Source organism: Aplidium turbinatum, chromosome 13, assembly GCF_918807975.1.
Source record: "Aplidium turbinatum chromosome 13, kaAplTurb1.1, whole genome shotgun sequence".
NCBI lineage: Eukaryota > Metazoa > Chordata > Ascidiacea > Aplousobranchia > Polyclinidae > Aplidium > Aplidium turbinatum.
In genome coordinates, this window is record NC_137484.1 from 1790848 (window position 1) to 1814319 (window position 23472).

The window sequence follows — 23472 nt, forward strand, 5'->3', positions numbered from 1 at the left end:
AGATGGACTGCTCTCATCAACATAGCACGACTTTAATTGGTGAACCCACAGACCTTTTAATATTGTTACTATACACTATGCTGACACTGACCCAGACATTAAAGACCTTTACTTCCGCTCCGACAAAGCTTACGCAACCAAGATACACGACATCAACAAACTTAAAGCAATCATCGAACCAGACATATGCTCACAGCTCCTCTTCATTCATGCATTCACCGGTTGTGATTCAACGTCAAGGATATTTGGTATCGGGAAGAAGACGCTTTCAAGAAACTGGTGAAAGGTCAACCAATAATCAAAGAATGTGCAAATTGCTTTATTCTCCCAAATCAGACAGACCACATCATTAAGGATCTTGGAAACATAGCTATGACCGTTATGTTTGGCAACGTTGGCATTAGTAACCTTGAAACACAGCGCTACAATACATTGGTCAAGAAAATTAAAACAGCCAAATCCTTTGTTCACCCTGAACGTTTGCCACCTACATCATCCTTTACCAAATTCCACTGCCTCAGAGTTTACTACCAGATTATGGTCAGGATGGGTAAGCTACTGACGATGGTATGGATGCTCTAGACTGGGGATGGAAAGTAGACAATAATCAGATGGTTCCAATCATGACGGACATGAAAGCTGCCCCGGATAACCTACTAAAAATGATACACTGCAATTGGGAATCGTGTCCACCTCACTACAGTTGCCGGAGATATGTGCTACCATACCCTGCTGGATGTGGACCATGACAAAGTGGTTCATGTGTCCATACAGCAATCACATAATTACAGACGATGACATTGAGAGTGACAGCGATGAGCATTAGTAATACTTGATCCATTTGCTTTCTTTACGCTGATTATGTCAAGAGTCTACATGACCACATCGTATAAACTCTTTATGCCTGCTCAGTTTACCCAAATATATATAGAAATTTACCGGGTTTTTTAATAAACAATACATTGCTATTGTACATTTTTAATTGTTTTGGCAGCCATCTTGGATTGCCATATTGAATTTATAGGCTATCAGATAATTTAACAACTCTGAGAATGGTCTCATTGACTTTACAGGGTATAAGAACCTAGATATAGACACCAAAACTACATGTTTTGGTCATATGATGACCGAGTTATAGTCAATTTACTATGTTATTTTAATGGTTTGGTGACCATCTTGGATTGCCATATTGAATTTATAGGCTATCAGATAATTTAATAATTCTGAGAATAGTCTCATTGACTTCACAGGGTATAAAAACTTAGATATAGACACCAAAACTACATGTTTTGGTCATATCATGACCGAGTTGTGGTCAATTTACTGTTATTTTAATGGTTTGGTGGCCATCTTGGATTGCCATATTGAATTTATAGGCTATCAGATAATTTAACAATTCTGAGAATAGTCTTATTGACTTCACAGGGTATAAAAACCTAGATATAGACACCAAAACTACATGTTTTGGTCATATGATGACCGAGTTGTGGTCAATTTACTGTTATTTTAATGGTTTGGTGGCCATCTTGGATTGCCATATTGAATTTATAGGCTATCAGATAATTTCATAATTCTGAGAATAGTCTCATTGACTTCACAGGGTATAAAAACCTAGATATAGACATCAAAACTACATGTTTTGGTCACATGATGACCGAGTTACTGGTCAATTTACTATGTTATTTTAATGGTTTGGCGGCCATCTTAGATTGCCATATTGAATTTATAGGCTATCAGATAATTTAACAATTCTGAGAATAGTCTCATTGACTTCACAGAGTATAAAAACCTAGATATAAACATCAAAACTACATGTTTTGGTCATATGATGACCGAGTTACTGGTCAACTTACTATTATTTCAATGGTTTGGCGGCCATCTTGGAAGCTATCTTGAAAATAACCACTTTCCGGAAGTTGGATTCCTTAAGATTTTGAATATGTTAGTACTGACACCCAATACTAATCAAATCAGTTGAAAAACCTTTTGTTGCAATTTTTTTGGGGTCAAACCATATATGCTCTTACCTATAGTTATTGCCTACCTACCATACTAACCTATAAGAAAAACATCTGGAAAAAAAATCACATAACAAAATTGTGACGTCATTCATGATGCAATGCTGACGTCATATTTGAAGGGGTAATTATTTTAGCATTGTTAACTTATTGTAACCAAAAAAGTAACACCAACAACAAACAAGCCACTACAATAAGAAAAAAACAAGCAAAAAATTAATATATAACGTCAAAATGACGTCATTAATAACATAATTTTGTGTGATTTTTATCTCGTGTATTTTGTAGTGGCAGTCAGTCCAAATGTAAAAAACAGCGTATCTAATTGCATAAAAATGGGCCGTAAAAAGAGCTCAAAATTGATTTGGGGGAATCCCCGATTTGGGGGTAATCACGTGACCCAAAAAGTTGCGGCACCCACTAAAATTGAAGTTAGATTCATCAACTACCAAAAAACAACGTGTAACACGTTTAGCCTAAAGATGCTCATTTTTGCCCCCAAGGGCCTGCACTAAGACAGGAAGCAGCGAAGTGACATATTAGTCTTCGAGTCAGCTGCTCCTCTTATTTTGGCTTGTCATTAAGTGTTTTCGCCGACACACAGTCACGTGCTCTGGAGCGGTGTCGAACCCACGTCCTTTCGAACGTCGCGCAGACGTTCTCACCACTCGGCTAACGAGTGGTGAAAACGAAACAATACAATTTTGGTAAAGAGGTGACTTTCTTCAACCATAAACAGATGAAACCAAGCAACCACACGGCATTTAACATAATATATTAAACTTAACATAAACTATCTACGAACGTTTTTGGCCATACTCATGTTAGCCCTTTTCAAGTAACGAAAAAATAACTGATTTTACATCTACATTGAAATAAATAACTGATCTTCACACTAAATTGAAAACGAAATGCATAAGAATGAAACGGCAAAGCAGAGGAGAAAGGCACATCACATGGCGGATAATTCCGCGAGGCAAACACGCATCATAATTATGATGAATTAAGAAAAGACGTTAAGCAAATAAGAAGCACCTGCGGCAAACAACTGCGTATTGAGGCTAGGATTGCATGATTTTATTAGCAAAGCCTCGTGGATTTTAGTGTCAAGTTCGGTGAAACATTTACGCAAAACTACAAATCTGGATTAATCAAGTGCCTGCTCAAGCGAGCACAAGATATTTGTTCTAATGTTGATAGTTTTAATAATGATGTCAATCGTTTACGTTCTTATTTTAATGCGAACAACTACCCCACATGGTTTTTTTAATAAGGTGCTCAGTAGGTTTTTGGATTCACGTTCTACGCACTCTCAAACGGACGAACGTGAATTGAAAAACTTTCGAATAGCTCCCTTTATCGGTAAAGCATCGAAACGTTTTGTCAATAACATGCCAAGTTTTAGTAAAATGAAGTTCAACGTGAATATTATTCCCGTATATAAAACATTTAAAGTGGGTTATTATTTTCAGCTTAAATCTGGGACTCCCTCCTGCTTGTGTTCAAATGTCGTGTACAAGTTCACTTGTTCGCACGACGCGAACTGTAGCCCACATACATTGGTATGTCCACGCGGCATGTGGCCACGAGAGTGAGGGAGCACTTAGATACTAATTTGAACAGAAGTGCCATTAAAGACCATATATTCCATTGCCAATCATGTTTAAACAACAAACCATCCTTGAAATCTCTTAGAGTTTTGCGTAAATGTTTCACCGAACTTGACACTAAAATCCACGAGGCTTTGCTAATAAAATCATGTAATCCTAGCCTCAATACGCAGTTGTTTGCCGCAGGTGCTTCTTATTTGCTTAACGTCTTTTCTTAATTCATCATTTAAGATGCGTGTTTGCCTCGCGGAATTAACCGCCATGTGATGTGCCTTTCTCCCCAGCGTTGCCGTTTCATTCTTATGCATTTCGTTTTCAATTTAGTGTGAAGATCAGTTATTTATTTCAATGTAGATGTAAAATCAGTTATTTTTTCGTTACTTGAAAAGGACTAACATGTGTATTGTGTATGGCCGAAAACGTTCGTAGATAGTTTATGTTCAGTTTAATATATTATGTTAAATGCCGAGTGGTTGCTTGGTTTCATCTGTTTATGGTTGAAAAACGAAACAAATTTAACAACTAATTGGAATAATTAACAACTGAAATCAAACTAAAACGTCAATTTCGTGTTGTCTTAAAAGCATGGTGTCATCACTTTTGGAAGAGGTTAACTGAAGTCTACCAGGCTCTTTTCAGGGTAACGCTATTAAAAAGGTTAAGAACCCCTGGACTAAACTGATATAAACTAAATCACTTAACTATTAGTATTATTATTGCTATTAGTAACCAGAAACTTACCTTTCTCCGTTCATTGGCTAGCGAAAACACAAGTTGTTCATCAGCAGTACGGCAGGAGACTTGTGGGAGATTAACCTGATGAAACATCAAATCAAGCAAGAAGCACTCCCAAACAAATTACGTAAAAAACATTTCTTTGACCTGACCACAAAATGTCAAGGATTACATACCCACGTAGCTCCAAAGTCTCTTGATTGATTGGATTCAGTAACAAATTCTAACCCTAAAAATTGGATTAATTTTTCTTCGTTTGAGTTTCACCGTGCAATTTGGAGCTAAGGGGATACTATTAAAACTCCAAAGTGGACGTGTTACTGAAAAGCTATTCGCAAAGCAAATTGACTTCACGATGGGAAGACCTTCTTGCGCGAGGCAGCTCCAGTCATTGTCTTCCTTGCCACATCGAGTTCGGTAACTTTCCTTGGCTGGTTTTAAAACAGAAAACGTTGTTGCCTTCCTGGCTTTGGGACTTTGATTTCTTAATGTTCATAGATTTAAATTACGCATGATTTGCTAAATTTTGCAAGACTCTTCTAGACTTTGCCAATTGTCTGAATAAAATTTCTAAAAATATTATTTTAACGTCTTTTTACTGCCTTCCCCGAGTGACGAACTGGGTTTTAACAGCACCAGGCTTTTAAAAACAAGGACAATTTGATACATAAAAAATTTCAGTCCGACTGTTAGCCGTTCGCTAACAATCCGATTGAACGTTTTTTAACTTACTTTTTGAAATTTTTTAGTGCTTCCCTCAGGCAACAACAGCTTTTATATGATTGTAAGTCAGAAAAAGAAACAAAATCTTAGAAAAGTTCAGTGAGACAGTAGACACTCAGGCAACTGAGCTGTAGCCACCAGCTCAGTTGCCGAGTGGTTTCGTCTTCGACTCTGGTAGATTTGAGATCGATTTCAGGTCGGGTCAAACCGAAGACTTTAAAAGCTGTAACGATTGTGTTCTTTCTTGCATAACGTGATGACACGTCGTAAACCTGAAATAAATTAAAAAATGAGCCATGTCGCTACAGGACTTTATTATTAACATTATTATTCACAGTAGATGAAGTCAAAATCTATAAAATGTGACAAATTAGGTCGCGTCTCGATGCAATCCACAATTTTCCACCACTTGATCAAGAATTTCATCATCATCTTCGACACTGTACGTTTCAGGTTACTGTGGCAATAACGTTACGAATTGTTCCACTGCTTCTCCATCCCTTTGAAACAAAAATCCAAAATGATGCAGCTTCATACGCAGTCAATTCTTCTTCCATTGGACAAAAGATGTCTCACTGCTCACAGTGCTCAGTCATTCCAACACAAAGCGATAGCAAAGTTCGCTTTCTCGATGGAATCCAAATGTTCTTGTCTTCAGCGTACAACTCAAACGCGCATTTCTATCGGGTCCATCGCATGCTCTGACCAGAACTTTTACAACCAAAAGGTTCCAATTAATACATAGGCCTAGGTAGGCTACGTCCATTATTTGTTTGGTTTGAATCGTTATCCTCGGACTGACAGAGCCTCTGATAGTTTCGCATACTCTATCTCTGATAGTTTCGCATACTCTAATGTACGCACTGCAATCCGCCCCGTTAGCTCAGTAGTTACGCGATCGACTCAAGATCAAGCGACGCTAGTTCGACTCTCGGGGTGTGCGCTTGAGCAACGCATTTCTGAATTGCTCTCCATTCAGCAGCAACTACTGAATGGAATATTTCCCGCAAAATCATTTTCAACAAACGGAAACTTCGCTCTGTCAATCTCGGTAACCGGTCCTGCGTCAAAAGCGAAACTACCAGGTATAACCTATCAAGGCTTTGTCAGTCCGAAAATAAAACTTGCAGAGGCTTTGAACCAGGTCGGTCACGGAGATTGGCAGAGTAAAGTTTTCGATTGTTCAAGTGTTCTTGTCTGTGAATTATGCCATCCACTAAGTGCCGCTGAATGGAAAGCAGTCCTGAAATACGTTGCTCAACCCGAGAGCGGAACCAGAGCTGCTTCATATTGAGTCGAGGTATCTTTATGTGCAAAGTCGGGCGATTAACGACTGAGATAACGCGACTTGATGGTACTCTCGTCGCCAAAATTGTGTGCCTCCCTAGCTTAAAAATTTCACTGTTTGACACAAATGTACACTTTCCGAATTAACTTGCGTGCGTACATTTGTATTTTCAAGTTAGAAATGCACAGTGTGTTATCGCTAGACAGGAGCCCCGAGACACAAGCGTTGACGGATTTCCAACTAATGAAAATAAAAACGTAACAACGCAAGATCATAAAAGAATGACACTTTCTGAATAAAAGTAGTGAACAAAAATTTGTAATAAAAACAGAGAGAGACTGTTCACCAGGCATTTGGTAATAAAATTAGTTTGCGTTCTTCTGGTGACTATATGCTAGGTTACCTCGTGATGTTAAAGATGATAACTAGCTTTTGTATTTCCGACGTTTCGTCAGTCAGCACGACTGACTTTATCAAGGTGGCTAAAACAGGTTAACACAACCTGTTCAGCAACGATGGCACAACACAAAAACATACTGATAAAATGAGTAAAGTAAAGCAGCAAGAATCAGAATTAAAACACGCAATGATACCTAGAGGTTAAACTAAATGCAGTGAATGCCTAAAACCAGTAGGCTACTTTCCAACAGCGTAATTTTATCTATCTATTGGGCCACTGTCAAGAAACGTTGAAAAGACATCAGACAAGACAGAAAACAATGGGATTAGCAATAACAATGGTAGAGAAAACGCACTGAGAATGGAAAAGGTGAAGCTAAAGTTAAAGTAATTTTTTGTACACAGAGGGGAAATTCTGACCATCTTTTTGGTTAAGAGCATGTTGTGCCTTCTGGTTTATGTACCATTTTTCTGTGAACAATCTTTTTGTATAATCCTTTTCAGTTTTAAGAATGGTGGCGTTGGTCCAAGTAATTTTATGGTCTGAATTTATAGAGTGTTTTCAAAGAGCGGAATGCTCTGGACGTTGAAATTTAATAGCTCTTTGGTGCTCGTTGATTCTAGATTTAAGATCACGTTTTGTCTGTCCAATGTAGATTAAATCACAGTCATGACACGGAACTTGGTAGATCAATCCAGAAACTTCACCTTCTTTCATTTGTTCATTTGTAATTAAAAATTTGTAATTTGTAAAAATTTATAATTTTATTAACTGCTGTTTAACTTTTAATGATTTTTTTAGGTTTTGAGTGCAGTAACAATATTATAAAATTCTAGTTGACTACAATTTAGTATGAAGGGCTCAACGCCGAGCACGAACAAGATTACCTGAAAATAAACAAAATAGCTGAGGCAGCCAAAACATCTCAACTAGTCACGTGGGTGAATTGTATTAGTGACGATAACAATAATATTGTATCACGCAAAATCTCGATCACAAGATAATTTTTTTTACAGTTTTTGTAAAAGTTGCAGTAATGCCCATGAAGTTTCAATGGGTCTTTGCAATAAAGAGGACAAGCAGGACATCAGCATTAGAGAGATGGTACCTACTTTGATACTTGTTGACGTTTACAGTTTCAACGATAATAGCCTGCTGGTAAAAAAAAATTCCGAAGCTAATACGAATGATAGATGATTGCAGATATGATGTAAGCAGATATGATGCAAGCAGATATGATGATCCCATTATCGCAAACCCAAAGGTCAAGAAAGCAATTACTGCCACAGCTCCCAAACAACCTCAAAACCTCTTCTTAACGATTGTCTCCAAAACGATCGTTTGTTTTCAACAAGTTAATATCCGCATATTGCAACACAATTATGCCGTTTGGCTTCGATCACCGCAAGCCCGTGCAAGAAACTAAATTAGTCTCGCGCTTGCCTTCAGATGTCTCACATTTTTTGTAAGTTACACGTTTCATTTTTTGACTACGTTGAGCAAAAATTCATCAGTTTTTTAGTTTTGGTTGAGAAAAGGTTGGTCGTTTGTTTGCTTGTCAATAGCGTTTTTTATGAGAACAGGAAGAAATAAAACAAAAGTTGTACGATTGTTTCTATATATTTTATAGCGTCAAAACTTAAAACAAAAAAGATAGAGAAGAACAAGCCGTTCGCGCACACAATCACATCTAAAGCTACAAAATTGTGGCTATGTTATTCGCCAAGCATGGACCGTGTTTACAACCAACACTGCTACTTATTTTATCTTGAAAATGCCTCTACTGGGACATCTAAGGCGAAATTCACACCGAACACACAAAGCTGTTTTTGGCATACAAAAACATCGCTGGCAAAATGGCACATGTTTGTTTCTTTTCACACTTGGGATACAATTTCTTGTGTGAATGGTGAAAGGAAACAAACATGCGCCATGTTTGGTGCGGCGTTTGTGTATGCTAAAGACAGTTTTGTGTGTTCTCACCTTCCACACTTCAAGATCCATAGACTACAATAGGTTTAAAGGATTGGGGACATTTATCGCAGCAAATTCGAGGTCATTCATTACGAGGGGTGTGTCATATATGAGCAACGGAGAAACGGTAAAATAATAGAAGCGTTGCTCGAGTTTCCACTGAAAAAAAGCATATAAAAAATTGGGAACCAATATTGGGTGTTTGCACCGAGGCCCCTCAACTGACCAAGTTACGGCCCTGCCTGAGGATATTGTTGATGCATCCCTGGGCAAACGCGGCTTCAGTTGAAAATCACAACTGATGATGTGCAGCTTTGTTGTTTTGAGACAGTGTGAAACCAGTATGCGCTCTGGGCTATTACATGTTAATGTTATGCAGAAAGAAACTATGATAGGCTCCGGCTTGTGAAACACAATAGGTTACTAATGATGACATCATCATTGAAGCAAGATTAATATAATTTGAACAATAAAAATATTCAAAGCACCACTCAGAAAATATTCACATGCTTACCTTCCTTCCGTTTGGGTGCAGAGCAACGAATGTAATGAAGGCCTCGCAAACTGAAAAAAGAAGTTTATCTTGAAGATCTTCGCACGTGACTTTCACTCCCACCTGAAATGCGGCTAGATTAAAGGAAAGACTTTCCAGAGTGAAAAGAATCGATAAAATGTCTGAGATAAATGAGAAGCATGATAGAACATGCACTACAATATGAGATGAGTATGAGAGAGAGCGACCATTGAGGGTCATTGGTAGGATGCAGGTCAAGACGCTACAAGCAGACAACTGATAAACTTCAAAATGAAATAATCTGGAGCAATTTTAAAGAATGTATCAAAAAAAAGAAAAGTAGCCTAACTCAAAAGCATTATTAACAGGGTTGTTGGTATTCTACCCGACCCAAAAAAACCCGGGTGGGTTTTTTTAATAAAACCCACTTAAAAAAACCCACAAAAACCCATAAAAAAACCCAGAGCATCATATTTGTCCAGTTTTTATTGGAAAATTAAAAAAATTTACAAAAACACAACAAGGCACTTACAACAAACTTTAAATTAGGACTTAAGGATGTGATTGTGAAGTAATTTTCAAGAATAAACTGAAAACGTAGAGGATATTGCACAGTACACAAAAATCAAGTAATGTCACTTTGTGTATATACATACTACACTAAAACTCATTTATGCAAGAAGGCCTTATAGTTAAATTGGTGAAAGTACTACTCTACTGTAGTCTGTATATATGATGTGAAATGCAATTTAGGAGGCTATTTACCAATTACAGATTCTGGATTCTAACGCATGGCTGTTTCAGAGCATTTGCCTAATTGGCCACGCAATCGCTCAATTGCTCATCCATTACTATATATAATATATATATAAATGATAAAAAATATTTAAACATGATGGCATAAATGCTCCTTGCCTTCAAATCTAAACAAATGATGCAATAATGTGATTTCTACCACGGTAGCATCAACTTGGTATAGAAATCAGTGGATGATGCAACATCCAACTTGATCTTGAAACTAATGGATGATGCAACATTCAAGCAACAACAGCCCTAGTGCATTATTTTATTGAGTTATGCAAGCATGGACTGTGAGTGAAAGGCACTTCACTCGTAAAAAGTAGTTTTGAGGTGAAATAAGCATGAATCTACTTTTTTTGCATCTTTTTTAAAAAAAACCAAAAAAACCCGGGTTTTTTTAAAAAAACCCGGGCGGGTTGGGCTTTTTTAAAAAAACCCGGGTTTTTCTCAACCCTGATTATTAAAAATATCAGTCAATGTTACCAATCTGCAAAGCTTGCAATGTGTTAAGCGCATTGAAAGTGTGTCGAACATGAAAACTGCACGTGCAACGCAAACAAGTCAAAAGAAATACGGTAACAAGAAGTTATCAGTAGAGACAATATCTATTTCACTATCAGCAAATGCTGAGCACTTCCAAGTACGGTACTATACATTGCGTAATGAGTGTTCCCTAGGGTGCGGCTGATGCCCCGTAAAATTTAAAACTTAATTGTAGCAACCCTAACTTTTTTTTGGAATTGAGGCTTGGTGTACAAAGCTTAAATATGAAGTTTCAGCAAAATTAAATAAAGTCTAGGGGGTCCAGATTGCAATCAAACGTTTATAGGATTATCAATTTTCCCAAATTTCAATTTTGACATTAAATTGAGTGATTTATGTTTATAAAAAAATTTGAGTGATTTTTATATGTTCATTGTTCATGTGATACCAGCTAATTTTTGTAAATTATTGCAAATTATAGTTTTTATGCTGTGAACAGCAGCTTAGATTTCACTTAGAACCAGTGTGTCAATTTAGGGGTAATTTTACATACTTCGTGCAATGGAATTTCTGAAATTTTTGCAGAATTTTGGCAAACTTTCTAAGTTTAGGCAAAATTTGTGAAGCATACTTTGCAAAAACTTTCAAAAATGGTGTCTTTGGATTGCAAATTCTTTGAATGGATACTCTGTTCAGAACAAACCATAACTGACACTAGAAAATCAGTGTTTTATACTTTTAATGCCATTTACCACAGCGCTGTGTAGGCTTTAACCATAATTTAATTTAATATAAGCACTCCTTTGTTGCTTTTGAGTTAAAATTTAGATATTACGAAGTGAAATTCTAACATTTGTGTTTCAGTACTCTATGATACATAATTGCATATCATTTCACCACAGGTTTTCACCTTAAAAAGAATTACTTCACCCACATGGTGCCTACATGCAGCCTAAAGTAAGGGGCGACCTATATCTTCTTGAAGTTGTATACAAGCACCAGTTTTAATGCCCTGTATTACAGCTTGTTGTGTAAAAAACAAGAGATGTAACAAAATCTTTGCAACGCTAATCTTCAAGCAACTGCATAGTAACTTTGGACACAAGTGCTCCAGCTGTTTCTGTTGAATGGGTTGAAATAATTACTGGAACACCCAACAATTTAATGCCACCGATGCCAGATATCAAAACTCGGAGCCTTTCATCTTGCTTTTACTTGCTGGTTAAAGTCTCCAGAAGTTTTCCATCCCAATGTAAAGCACCAACAGCAGATGGTGACCATGCGGAGAGAATTTTTTCTGAAATATGTTGCGCTGTTTCAACTCTGTGTCTGGGTGACTGAGATGGATGGAGATTTAGCTTCAAAGCATCTCCAGAACAGCCTTGAACCATAAAATGGAGAGTAAGAGATAAGGCAGTTGGTGTAATGCTGTTTCTGCAGAGACTAATCCTGGAGATTTCATTATGTCATAAGGAAAGAACATGGCTGTTCCTGTTTTTGATCTTCTTTCATGAGAGCGTTTTTCCTCTATCTCACAAATCATTGAAGATGTGCAATGTACATTGTGCATGGCTCGTTGTCCACGTCATCCTCAGCTTCTAAATCAATAGCATTATTTATGCCATTAACTCGGGTCTCCTCCTTAGCTACTCATCTATCTTGCTGTTGTCGCCTGGTACTGATCTTTTTAACTTTTGCTTCTAACACTCTATCTTTTCCAGCCATACTTGCTTCCCGTTGTCTTGTATAATGCATACTGATAAGGAATAGCATGTCTTCTTCATTGCTATTTTTTTCATTACATTGCGTGGCCAGAAAGGAAAGGTTTTGCTAAGCTTTTTCTGAAATTCCTGTATATATTTTAGTGGTTTGCTTTTGTCTCTCTTAATCTTCATTTGAAATTCTTGCTTGTAAAAAGAAATTATTTTTTCTGACATTTTTTGCTTTGCAACTGTAGAAATGTTAGCTCACAAGTAAAACGTAAAAACTTGTTCAACTTTACTGTAATTACCTGCCTTCCTGATAAAATTGTTTGAATTAATTTGAATATCACTTGCTTGTAGGTTGGTAACTTGCTACGTTTGATATCTTGATCTGCTTTTGTGGTAACCGTACCGAGTAGAACATACCGAGGGTCATGTTGTGCATGAGAAGACATACCGGTAGCCTAGCAAACTTTTTTCGATTAAATAGCCTACCAACTGAATACAAACTACACGTATTGATTCTGGACTGTATTCTGCAATTGATAAATACGATTCTATGAATATTTCATCACATAGCATACTAAATGTCTAAGGTAATTCACCATTCCTAAGTTATCACAATTAAAATGGTTAGGAGCCTTGTCTTGATATAGGAGAAGTGCTCTAGTTCAACCAATAATATAAGTCTGACTCTGCAACGACTCCTTACATTTAACTTTTTCTGAACCTGGGAACAATGCCTTAGAAATGATCTGCACTTACTAGACTGAAACTGGAGGTATTTGACTGAGCTAAACAGTGGAAGTCATTTTGAAGGTATTATGACATCACATAGGCATGTTTCCACTTTTAGCGATTCTCAAGGTAAAACTGACAAGTAGTGACCAGGAAGATTTCAGTCACTCACATTTAATAAAAGTTGTGTGTTGTACTGGTTAATACACAGGCTATGTTGTTCTACTGCTTAATACTTGCATTCTCTAGCAAATACATCAAGCATATTTTGCAATAGGTTGTCACATTACTTCTCAAAATAGTGTTTGGCTGTCTGCTTGCAAAACCTTACTTGTTAAAAAATAGTATGGAACATAATAATGGATGACCTTAAATACAGAATTTACCATGATAAATGAAGGACTATGTAGCAGTGTAAAACTACCCGATTATTGGCAATTAAGTACCCAATTTCTCAATTTTCAATTCAAATCTGGATCCCCTGAACATTTATAGATTGGTCTTAAACTTTATAAATATTGTTTTTGTACCAAGTGTCACCTATAAAAAAAGTTAGGGTGTTTTGCTTCAGGTCGGGGCATCAGCCGCACCCTAGTGTTCCCTTTTCATTAATGTTCGCTAGATGTCTTTTAAAAATAACGAAATGTAAACAAATATTCCACCACAGAATAACTGTTTCACTAAATATTTGCAAAAAAGGTACTACGGTATCTTATTTTAGTCTATAAACAGACATAACTCAGCAACAACACTACATTTAACATTATAAAAACAAAAAACAAAAAGCGAACGTTTTCGGCTAGTCATATAGCCCTTTTCAAGCCTATAAGAAAAATACATTTTTAAAAGAAATGCTAAAGAATCATATAGTATCACAGCAAAAATATGGTCAAATCTAAACATTTGAGGAACTGTCTCGCTCACACAAAATGATAACTGAAAATTGCACAGCACAACGGGTCAAGTATTTCAGAGGTAAAATTAATTGATTGTTCAGACAAGGACTCAGGCAGATTACGCAATAAGAACAGAAGCACAAGAGATAGTGGCACAAAACAAAGTAAATGCGAGAAGCACAAGACGTGATAATTCAATCAAAAAACTGCCAAAAGGTAAGAAGCTCCGCAAGCAAATAATTGCCTGTTTGAAAGTGGATGGGAAGAAACAGGGTTAGTTCAAAAAGAACCTGGAAGGAACAGGTTACGGATGAGGAAGACAAAGTCAGACTAAAAGAAGACGATGCGATGCACAAAATAAGATGGAGAATAGAAGTGAAGACAATCGCTGCAAGGATTAAATCGACCACTTCGACTAGAGAAGACAAAACCGAATTTGGATGGTGATAAAGATTTGAATTTTTCGGACAGCAGACAATTTTGCTAAATTGTGGCAACTAATCAAACTATGTCCTACAATAAACTCGTCAATAAAGTCTTCCATCTAAGATTTTACATTGGCATCACCTCCATGCTTGTCGTAAATGCCCTGTTCACTTGCGCACTGATGTTGATGACATGACCCAGTCGGACTTCTCCTTTGAAGTAGAGGTCATCAACGGACACGGTCACACACGGATATCCAGCTAATCTTTCAGCTAAAAACCAAGTCTATAGTTTAATCACGAATTGAAAACAATCGTTTTGTAAGAAGGTTGTTAAATGGACATTACTGGTTCAAGGTCGTAAACATAAAAACACGGGGTGTGGAAATAACCAAGTACCAAGTAGATACAGTAGAACTTGGATAACTCGTCATCCCAGGGGGAACAGAAAACGTGACGACTTACGCGAACTGACGACCAATGCAAACAGATAAATTTTGCCATTGTTTTGCGTCGCATTAATTTCATGGTGCTCCGCGACCTAATTAAATGCGATAGTGGTAAAGTGAGAGGAAGAGGAAAGTGAGAAAAGAATTCAATTACGGTGCACAATAAAGTACGGTACAGTAATAACGCACTTAAAGGGATACTAAAGGAAAACCTGACTTGGCGATTTTCCACGTTCTTTGTGTTTAACATGCTACCATAAAACGATTTTCAATAAAATTTTGCCCCATTGCGGTCTGACCACCATTGCGCGCGTGCTTTTGTCAGAGCTTTCAAAAAGAGATTGGGCTTGAGCAGCGAAGCGTGCGACTGTACAGTCTGCGTCACTAGAGACTAGCAATCAGCTGATCTCGCAATAATTGTTACTGCGGGCGATTTGACTGTAGGCTATGTATGTATGTACATCAAAACATCAGATTTCAACATCAAAACATCAGACAGTTTGCTCAAAACATCAGATGTGATAACGTGGCTTTTGTTATTGCTGTCTTTTGTGACGTATTTTCTAGCAGTGTTTGCACCTTTGGTTATTTTGAAAAAAATGAAAATAAGTGAAACATTGGACTTCGGGTCTTGCCAGCGCCATTGAAAACAATTTTTTTTCGGTAATTTTTCTTGAAATGTATTCTTGAATGTTCAGTTTACGCATTTTAATGCTTAATTCCCGTTTGAAATTTTCATTTAGTAGGCCTTTAACAGCTGAACTGAAGAACACAGATATTTTTGACTGCCTTTTGCTTGCAAGTGTCTTGTCAACCAAGTAGTCATGCATTTTTGATAGTGAGCTTGCGAATTCACCACTGTCTTTTTGGCATAACATATAGTGTTGGAGCTTTCCAACCATCTGCAAAGCTTCTTTTGCAAATGGAGGTGGCACATGCTCTTCATGAACCACGCATGTCATGTGCTGAACAGCGCTTCTCTTATCGGCAACAGAGCACGTGCGCGCACAACCGCAATCAACCAGACCAACATACTCCACGCATGTGCGTCTGGCCCCATAGAGTGTGTGCGTACACACGTCATAGTGCAGCACTTTCTTCTCGAAAGAGTCTGTAAAGGGTGTAACACTTTACACACTTTTTTTACAAATTGCTGCTGGCTAGTTATTGTGGTTTGCAAAATGACCTAACTTGATCAAGGGGGAAAAAAGTTTTGAAAAAAAAAAATCATTTAAGCAGGCCACGCTCCCCATTTTTGTGGCGAAACCCCAATAACCCCACTATTTCCTATATCTCATCCCGCGATGGAGGTAGAGAGCTAATTTTGCCACCAAAAGATGCAGAATATAAAAGTTTATATCCAACTTATAAATGTACCATAGCCCTAAATCCTTTAGTTTTTTCTATAATTGAGAATAACTGTTTTTGACAGTAAAATTTGCATCTTTCGTAACCAAATGCTTGTATTTCAGATCATGGCTCAGATCAATGTCATTAAGCTATTACATATAGCCTTTATTCAAACTCACAACTGTATAACCAGTACAGTCATTGAACAGAAGACAGTATTGTTGTTCTCAAACTTTTTCACAGAATTGAATCAGTATAATTTTACAAGTTTCCTTCACCAATATACAGCACTGTGCACTGGTACACAAAATTTTATGATGATTATCTCAAAATTGATTACAAAGATGTAAGAAGTCGAATAATGAATTTTCCCCAGGTCACCAAAATAATGCTTTTAAGCTGGTTAAGTAATTACCTCAGGTTTTAAAACTGCTGGCGTTAAACATCACATCAAAATATACTCAGCAATATGTCTGTGATAGAAACTCTTTCAACATTACTTAAATGTAGGCTATATCCTTTATTTTATAATAAAAAGCTATTACACAATAAATGTCACGTCAGAGTATTCTGAGCAATGTATCTGTAATGCAAAAGCTTACAAAATTATGCTGTTTGCCAACACTTCATCATGTAATTAGGATATTTTTGGAGGCAGCATGAGTTAAAACTTGGAAAAGGTCCCAATTTTAAGCCTACTGTCTCTGATGTTGCAAGTTTTGTAGAAGACATTCGCCAAACTTGGGTTTTTGCAAACTTAGGAAGTGTCTTGTTATCATCTCAAAGAATTAAAGAAAAGATCAAAAGCAGTTTAAATCTTATTTCTAGTTTGAAGGCACTACCAAGAAAGAGACTCGCATCTCCAAGCTACTTGCAAAAAATTGCCAGTTTTGAAAAACAATGTAGGCTAATGAGCTATTTGACATTTGCTCGTGTAAATGCAAATTCGCATTTGACAGTAACATCAATGAAAAAGATATCCCCTGTACAGACCATTGGAGAACAATGGTTATTTGCTCTTGTCCAATGTCTTCAAGAGTTCATCCAAAAGAGCTAAAATTTCTTTTAGATCAGCGCTCAGAACGTAACATGGTGATTGGTGGTGTTGATGTGGCTGTCAGTCGCAAAAATTTGAAGCAAATGCAAGACAGAACTCTCAGAACTTGCCATAAACACGCTAGTGATGAGTTTGATCTTACTAGTAAGTAACAGTAATGAATTAGAGACATCTTCTGAAGAGGAAATGCCAAAGTCATCATCCAGTGAATTAAGTGTATGAGTGGCAGTGAAGAGAAAATTGCTTCAACATCATCAACTTCAACAAAAAATGAGAAGCTTCATGAAAGCATTGTAATGCTTCTGAGCCAGCAAAGAAATGCTTATTGACCACAGTGAGAAATGGCTGAACCCAAAGACAGCTGCGCTGGGTGCACTGCATGCCAACATTGATGTATCTAGGATTTCAACAGCAAAAAAAGCAGACACCAAAGCTCTGTTGTGGTCAAACCGTCCGCTGGCGGCATTTATGGATGCAACTTCTGCATTTTCACCATGTCTGACAGCAGGGAGTAAGAATGATTGGGAAGTGTTTCGAAACAACAATACTTCTTGTGAGCGATTGATAGGCCACGTAAAGGAAACAATTAATAGCCAAAAGATCCGTGACACAAGTGATGTTGACATAAAGACAAAGAGTTACGTTAACAATGCATATTATTCGCAATGAGAAATTAACAGGACAATGTAGTTTGTCTAGCATGTATTGTATAGTTTTGTGTTGATTGTTTCATGCCTCATTATTGAATAAAACATCACTGTCCTTATACAGCTTACAAGTTTGATTTAAAGGTTATGTTTAATGACTGAATGACAATCGTGCAAGCCAAGATCTGAAATACAAGCATTTTGTTTCAAAAATGACAGATTTTACTCTCAAAACAGTTTTTCTCAATTATAGAAAGAAGTAAAGGTTTTAGGGCTATAACATGTTTATAAGTCGGATAGAAACTTTGGTATTCTGCATCTTTTGGCGGCAAAATAAGCTCTCTATCTCCACCAGGATACGAGATATAGCAAATTGAGGGGTAATGGGGATTTTGCGACAAAAACGGGGAGCGTGGCCTGCTTAAACAATATTTTTTTTCCCATCATTTTTCTTTTTTATTTCATATTTAGAAAATTTCTAATTCCATATTAAAATTGCCCATATCCATTCTTCATCAAAGCATGGCATGAGGGTGCACCTTGATTTGTCACTTAACAATTAAACAATCGTAAGCAATGACGTCAGATGGAAATCAATTTGCAACAGTAAGATGGGAAGCAACAAGTACCTGACAAACAAGCACAGGTGTCGACCCACTTGAGCAGCTGACCACCATCAAGTATTTTGTCTTTGTTCACATGGTTGGAGTGGATTACCTACAAATAGTGTATTACAAACGCGATGAGATATCGTATTAATACTGTCTACTTAGATAGCTCAGCTGGCGAAGGGCCAGACTTTGATCGCGTAAAAATTGCAAGATCTAGCCACTCCCGAGGTGTGCGCTGGATGGAATAATTCACATGCAACAACACTTTAACAACAAATGGAAACCCCATTCTGTTTGTGACTGTCACAATCAATATGCGTAGTCCGCTGTAGGCTACGAGCCCAGCCTCATGGGCGAAACATGGTGTCTAATGTCTATCGCTGTCAATTTTGCTACAATCGTCTGCCGAGAAACATATAGTTGATTGGATGGTTTAAATGGCTAGCATACAGTAGAAGCTACATCGTTATCGTTAGCGAATCGCAATTGCTCGCTGTAATAGTAAGTGCTCAGCCTTGTGCTGGTAGCTAGGAAAAACACTCCCTTCTTCACAAATATTATAACTTTAATTTAATTTGCAAAAAAACCTCAGAATTACAAAGGGCTGCCTCCGTCAGTTACCACAAAAGCCTCAATTAAAACATCGGAATGGAAACCAAGCGGATTGATACCAGCACCTTTGACGTCACAAAAAAGCATAATGCAATAAAGTTACGGCAACCTGTACAAATTAAATTAATTTTGAAATTGTGACAGTGACCATGCCTGGTCATTGATGATTCTAACGATGCACGGGTTGCAACGAGATCACATGAAAGATGGTGATCAATGACGTGGATAGAACAAGACGATCTTAAATCGAAAGTTCTGATAAATCAGGTCTGGCGACAATGTCTGGCTTTTGCACAACATTGGACAAGGCGGAAGCGTCTTAAGCTTTGATTTCATGGAACCGTTTCAGCACTGATTGCGGTAAACGTCTGGTGGGAGGAGGTGTGTTGCTTATGAGTATGACAATTGACCGGTAATGAGGAGCAGCCTACGTTCTGGAAGTGGTGGACCATCACTGGGAACATTTTCTCATACATAAACTAGTTGTTTAGAAATAAACAAAACCACACTGCTTTGGTATTACTGTGTAGCTTTCGTATTACTGTGCAGCTTTCGTAATACTGTGCGGCTTTTGTATTACTGTGTAGCTTTCGTATTACTGTGTATCTTTCGTATTATACAGTATACTGTGTATCTTACTGTGTGCTATAATGCGTTCAGGTCAAAGGTCACCTTCTGAAACATTGTTACTTGTCATAAAATTTCTTTTTTGAAAAGGATTGTTCCGACCGCGCTATACATCACCGTTTCGTGCATATTTTCTATTTGCACTGTTCTTATTGGGCTTTTACGTAATCATGGCAGCACTCGTAGCGTCTTTTGCGCTGTTTTACCCCCCAAAATAAAAAAAAATAAAACGATGCAACATGTTCGACTCTCGGAGTCTCGGTGTGTGCGCTTGAGCAACGCATTTCGGGACCGCTGTCCATTCAGCAGCACCTAGTGGAAGGAATAATTTTTCGGCAACAACATTTTAACAACAATCGGAAAACTTCACTCTGCCTATCTCGGTAACCGGCCCTGCGTCAAGAGGCCCAATGGAAATCTTAATGTATATTATAATTCCAAAACTGGAATAAAGTTTTCAAAAGAAAAGAGATTAAGTTCAATCAATGCTGATGATTTCTAATTTGGCGTTTCCCGACGATTGTTATTGCATTGTACTTTTTTTGTTACGTACGTTTATTACGTCACTTTCCACATTGTTGTTTTTGCCGCTATTTGAACATGGCAAAATTTTATCAGTTGCTGATAATAATGGCAAAGTAAGCAATGATAAAATGGCAATTTGTAATTGCTTACATTTAATAAAACATAAATTTTGTTACCTCAAATCAAATATAGTTTCTATTGGCTACTCTCTCAACCCTTGACAGCCTGTTTCACCCTAAAGGACTGTTTCACCCATCAGAAGGTCCTTATTCAAATAGAAATAAATTTTATTACCAATTCATTTTAATTCTATTGCGTTATGTCTAATTCATGCTGATCAAAAAAGTTGCTCGAATTAGACCATAAAGGGGGTCCACGCAAACCAAACTTTTTTTTGAGGGGTTTGCGTTAAAAAAAGTTTTAAGAACCCCTGCAGTCTACAAGTATGCAAAAATACCAAGAATAACCTATCAAAGCTTTGTCAGTCTGAGGATAAAGATTCAAAACCAACCAACAAATTTTAATCAACAAACCACTTTGCACCGGCAAGCGTTGATGGACGCTGCGTGTTTGCGTGCCCAGTATCGACAAGCGTGAATAGACGCAACTTTTTGTTGCTTAACGTCGGAACAGCGTGTATGGTCGCATACAGCTTGCATTGCTTGGGTGATTTCCCTAAAGCTTCTGTTATCTATCAGAAATAGTTTGGCTTCAATAAATCATCGTTCTGGTGCTGCTTTCTCAGCGAAAAGTAGGTCTGCTTACAAGCAGTTTTATGAAAATTCTGTTCAAACTAGCTATTCGATGAGTCTTTTCACATTAATTCAAGGCCTGAACACGTTCAACCGATGTAAAAGAAGCTGTTGATTACTCGATGCCTGCTGAATTGCCGAGCTGAATTCATTTCACATCAGTTCTCACTCCTTGAAGAAGTCTCAAAAGCGGGCAAAAACTTGTTTGTTTACAACTAGTTTTTAAAATACCGCAGTTGTTTTCCATTGATTGAAGGCCTGAATATGTTGAATCTATGTAAAAGAGGCTGATTTACTGTTTGAAGTAGTTTCACATGAGTTTACAAGCCCATAGCAAGGCCAAAAAGACGACAAAAAAACTTCCAAAAAAAGCCGATGGCACGTCACGATGCGGTAAGCGCAAAAGCCGATGCAGAGTGGAACTTTCACACATTTTTGTTTTGGTCTAAAGCTCTAAGCTGTGTTGCCAGATTGGGCTACTTATCGCAAATTGGGCTACTTTCCATATGTGATTTGCGACAAAAAATTGAGCTTGGCGACTTGCGACTTTTTGGGCTACTTTTAAATTTAGATTGGCGACAATATAACAAGATTCCGACTTTTTTACATTGGAAATTTCTTACTAAAGTAAGTTTTGCTTGCAGTCTACTGACAGTTTATTTGTAGTTTACAAATTTTACAGCCCATTCTCATGTTTCCAAGACGTAGCAAGGGACATGGTTGAGTGAGTTTCTAGTCTATTCTAGCGTTACGTTATCTCCGTTCTATGTCTTTACAGTTTACTCTTACTGTAGAAGTCAGAACGCAGAAGTGCTTGAAAAGTAGTGTGCTGAAAAAGTAGTGAGAATCTAATCTGTACCCGATAGAGCCTGATGTGAACGTGCCTTACTGTACCGGTAACTCTGTTGCTATTTAGCAGAGTAATTTGTGCAATTTCACTGGGTTTGTTAAGCTGATTTTTCATATGTGTGTTTTTTAGCTGTACATTCAAGAGCATTTGACGGCTTGTATGTTATTAATTAACATTTTTTTTCAGGTTCTTCCACTGACTGGCATGCAGTTTTTACATAGTTACGGTAACTAATCAATGTAGTAATAATTGGAATAAGAATGAATGGCTTGATGAAAATGTATGTTTGTTGAATTTGTGTAATGATGATTGTCCACCTTGTCCTTCAGTGAAAAAAAAACCCCAACACATGCAGGTGTCCCACTCCACAAATCTTAATTTTTGTTATGATTTTATGAGAAAAATTGGCCTTTTTTATGCTTTTTTTTATGATCTTTTTGCTGATTTTATGCTGATTTTATGCTGTTTTTATGCTTTTGCACCGGCCACATTATATTGCTTAACTGAAGTTACATTCGCTAAAAAAGTTTGGAAGCAATCCACACTACTGACAAGATACCAGCGACTTAAGGGAGGGATTTCAAGCAATTTTGATTATTAACTAATATACCATAAGCAAACGAAACCAAGCAACAACATGGAGTTTATCATGATACACAGGAAAAATAACTAAAAATTGCAAACGTTTTCAATCAAATGTGTTCAACCTTCAAATGTGTGAGACGAACAATCAAATGAGCTGCAATTTTTATGATTTTTTATGACTGAGGTAAAATTTTATGACTATTTTATGTTTTTTTTCAAAAAATGATAAATTTGATGATTTTTTCTGATTTTATGCCGAGTGGGACCCATGCACATGACAAAACTAAGACTAAGCAGTTCTGTCATGAAGTATGCCTAACAGAGACATCCAAAAGATTGTGGCTGTGTCAGTGTTAGAACGCTTCACGGGGGTCTGGGGGGCGAAGCCCCCCAGAAGTTGGAAAACATAGTTTCCGCGCCCCCTGCTATAAATTGGGCTACTTTGGGAGCAAATTTGCTACTTTTTTTTTCAAAATCTGGCAACTTTGGCTAAGTCAGGGGTCACCAACTGGCGGCCCGCAGAAGGTATCAGCGAACAAGTATAACCAAAAATACTTTTCTTGAGGAGTTAAACAGCACGAAGGCAAAAAATACTTTCCGGTAAGCATATTTTCGCTTTGCATACGATTCCACCGACCGATTAATCAGATTGTAGTTCTAGGTAGGGTTCGTTTAAAGTTATTCCAATGCGATGTCCAGCCACACTGTCCCAATGGCTGATTAAAACGTCTGTTTTCGAATTTCGAAAATGTCTGTGAGCATAGGCTTGCTCATTTTAAGTTTTTAAATGTCCTGTAAAGTTTAACACTAGTGTGCGTTTCACCGTTATTGGGTTTCACGAGCAGTGTTCCTTTCATACATTTATGCAAGTTTTTGTTGGCAAAATAGGTCGGTGTGCCTACTCAATTTATAATAAATTGGAAAAATATTATATATAAATTTAAAGACTTTTTCTGGTATTATGAAAATATTTAGCTTAGTACTGCAAAATGTGGTTAATCAACAATTCTTGCCATGCTAATAAGCACCGTAAGTGACATTTGTCTAATAATCAAGGAAAGACGGTTTTATAGACTATCACAAAAAAGATGAAAAACCA

General features: G+C 37.3%; 1 protein-coding gene across 1 annotated transcript in view; it reads right to left on the bottom strand.

The window, feature by feature from the left end:
* Positions 1-23472, bottom strand: part of LOC145782209 (acetyl-coenzyme A thioesterase-like) — a 69419-nt gene that overhangs the window by 35924 nt on the left and 10023 nt on the right. Inside the window, exons 3-6 of the mRNA XM_082593980.1 lie at positions 18441-18528; positions 14451-14581; positions 9263-9364; positions 4370-4444 (exon numbers count right to left, since the gene is read on the bottom strand). Coding sequence (XP_082450106.1) covers positions 4370-4444; positions 9263-9364; positions 14451-14581; positions 18441-18528 — 396 coding nt within the window. The remainder of the gene's footprint in view (positions 1-4369; positions 4445-9262; positions 9365-14450; positions 14582-18440; positions 18529-23472) is intronic.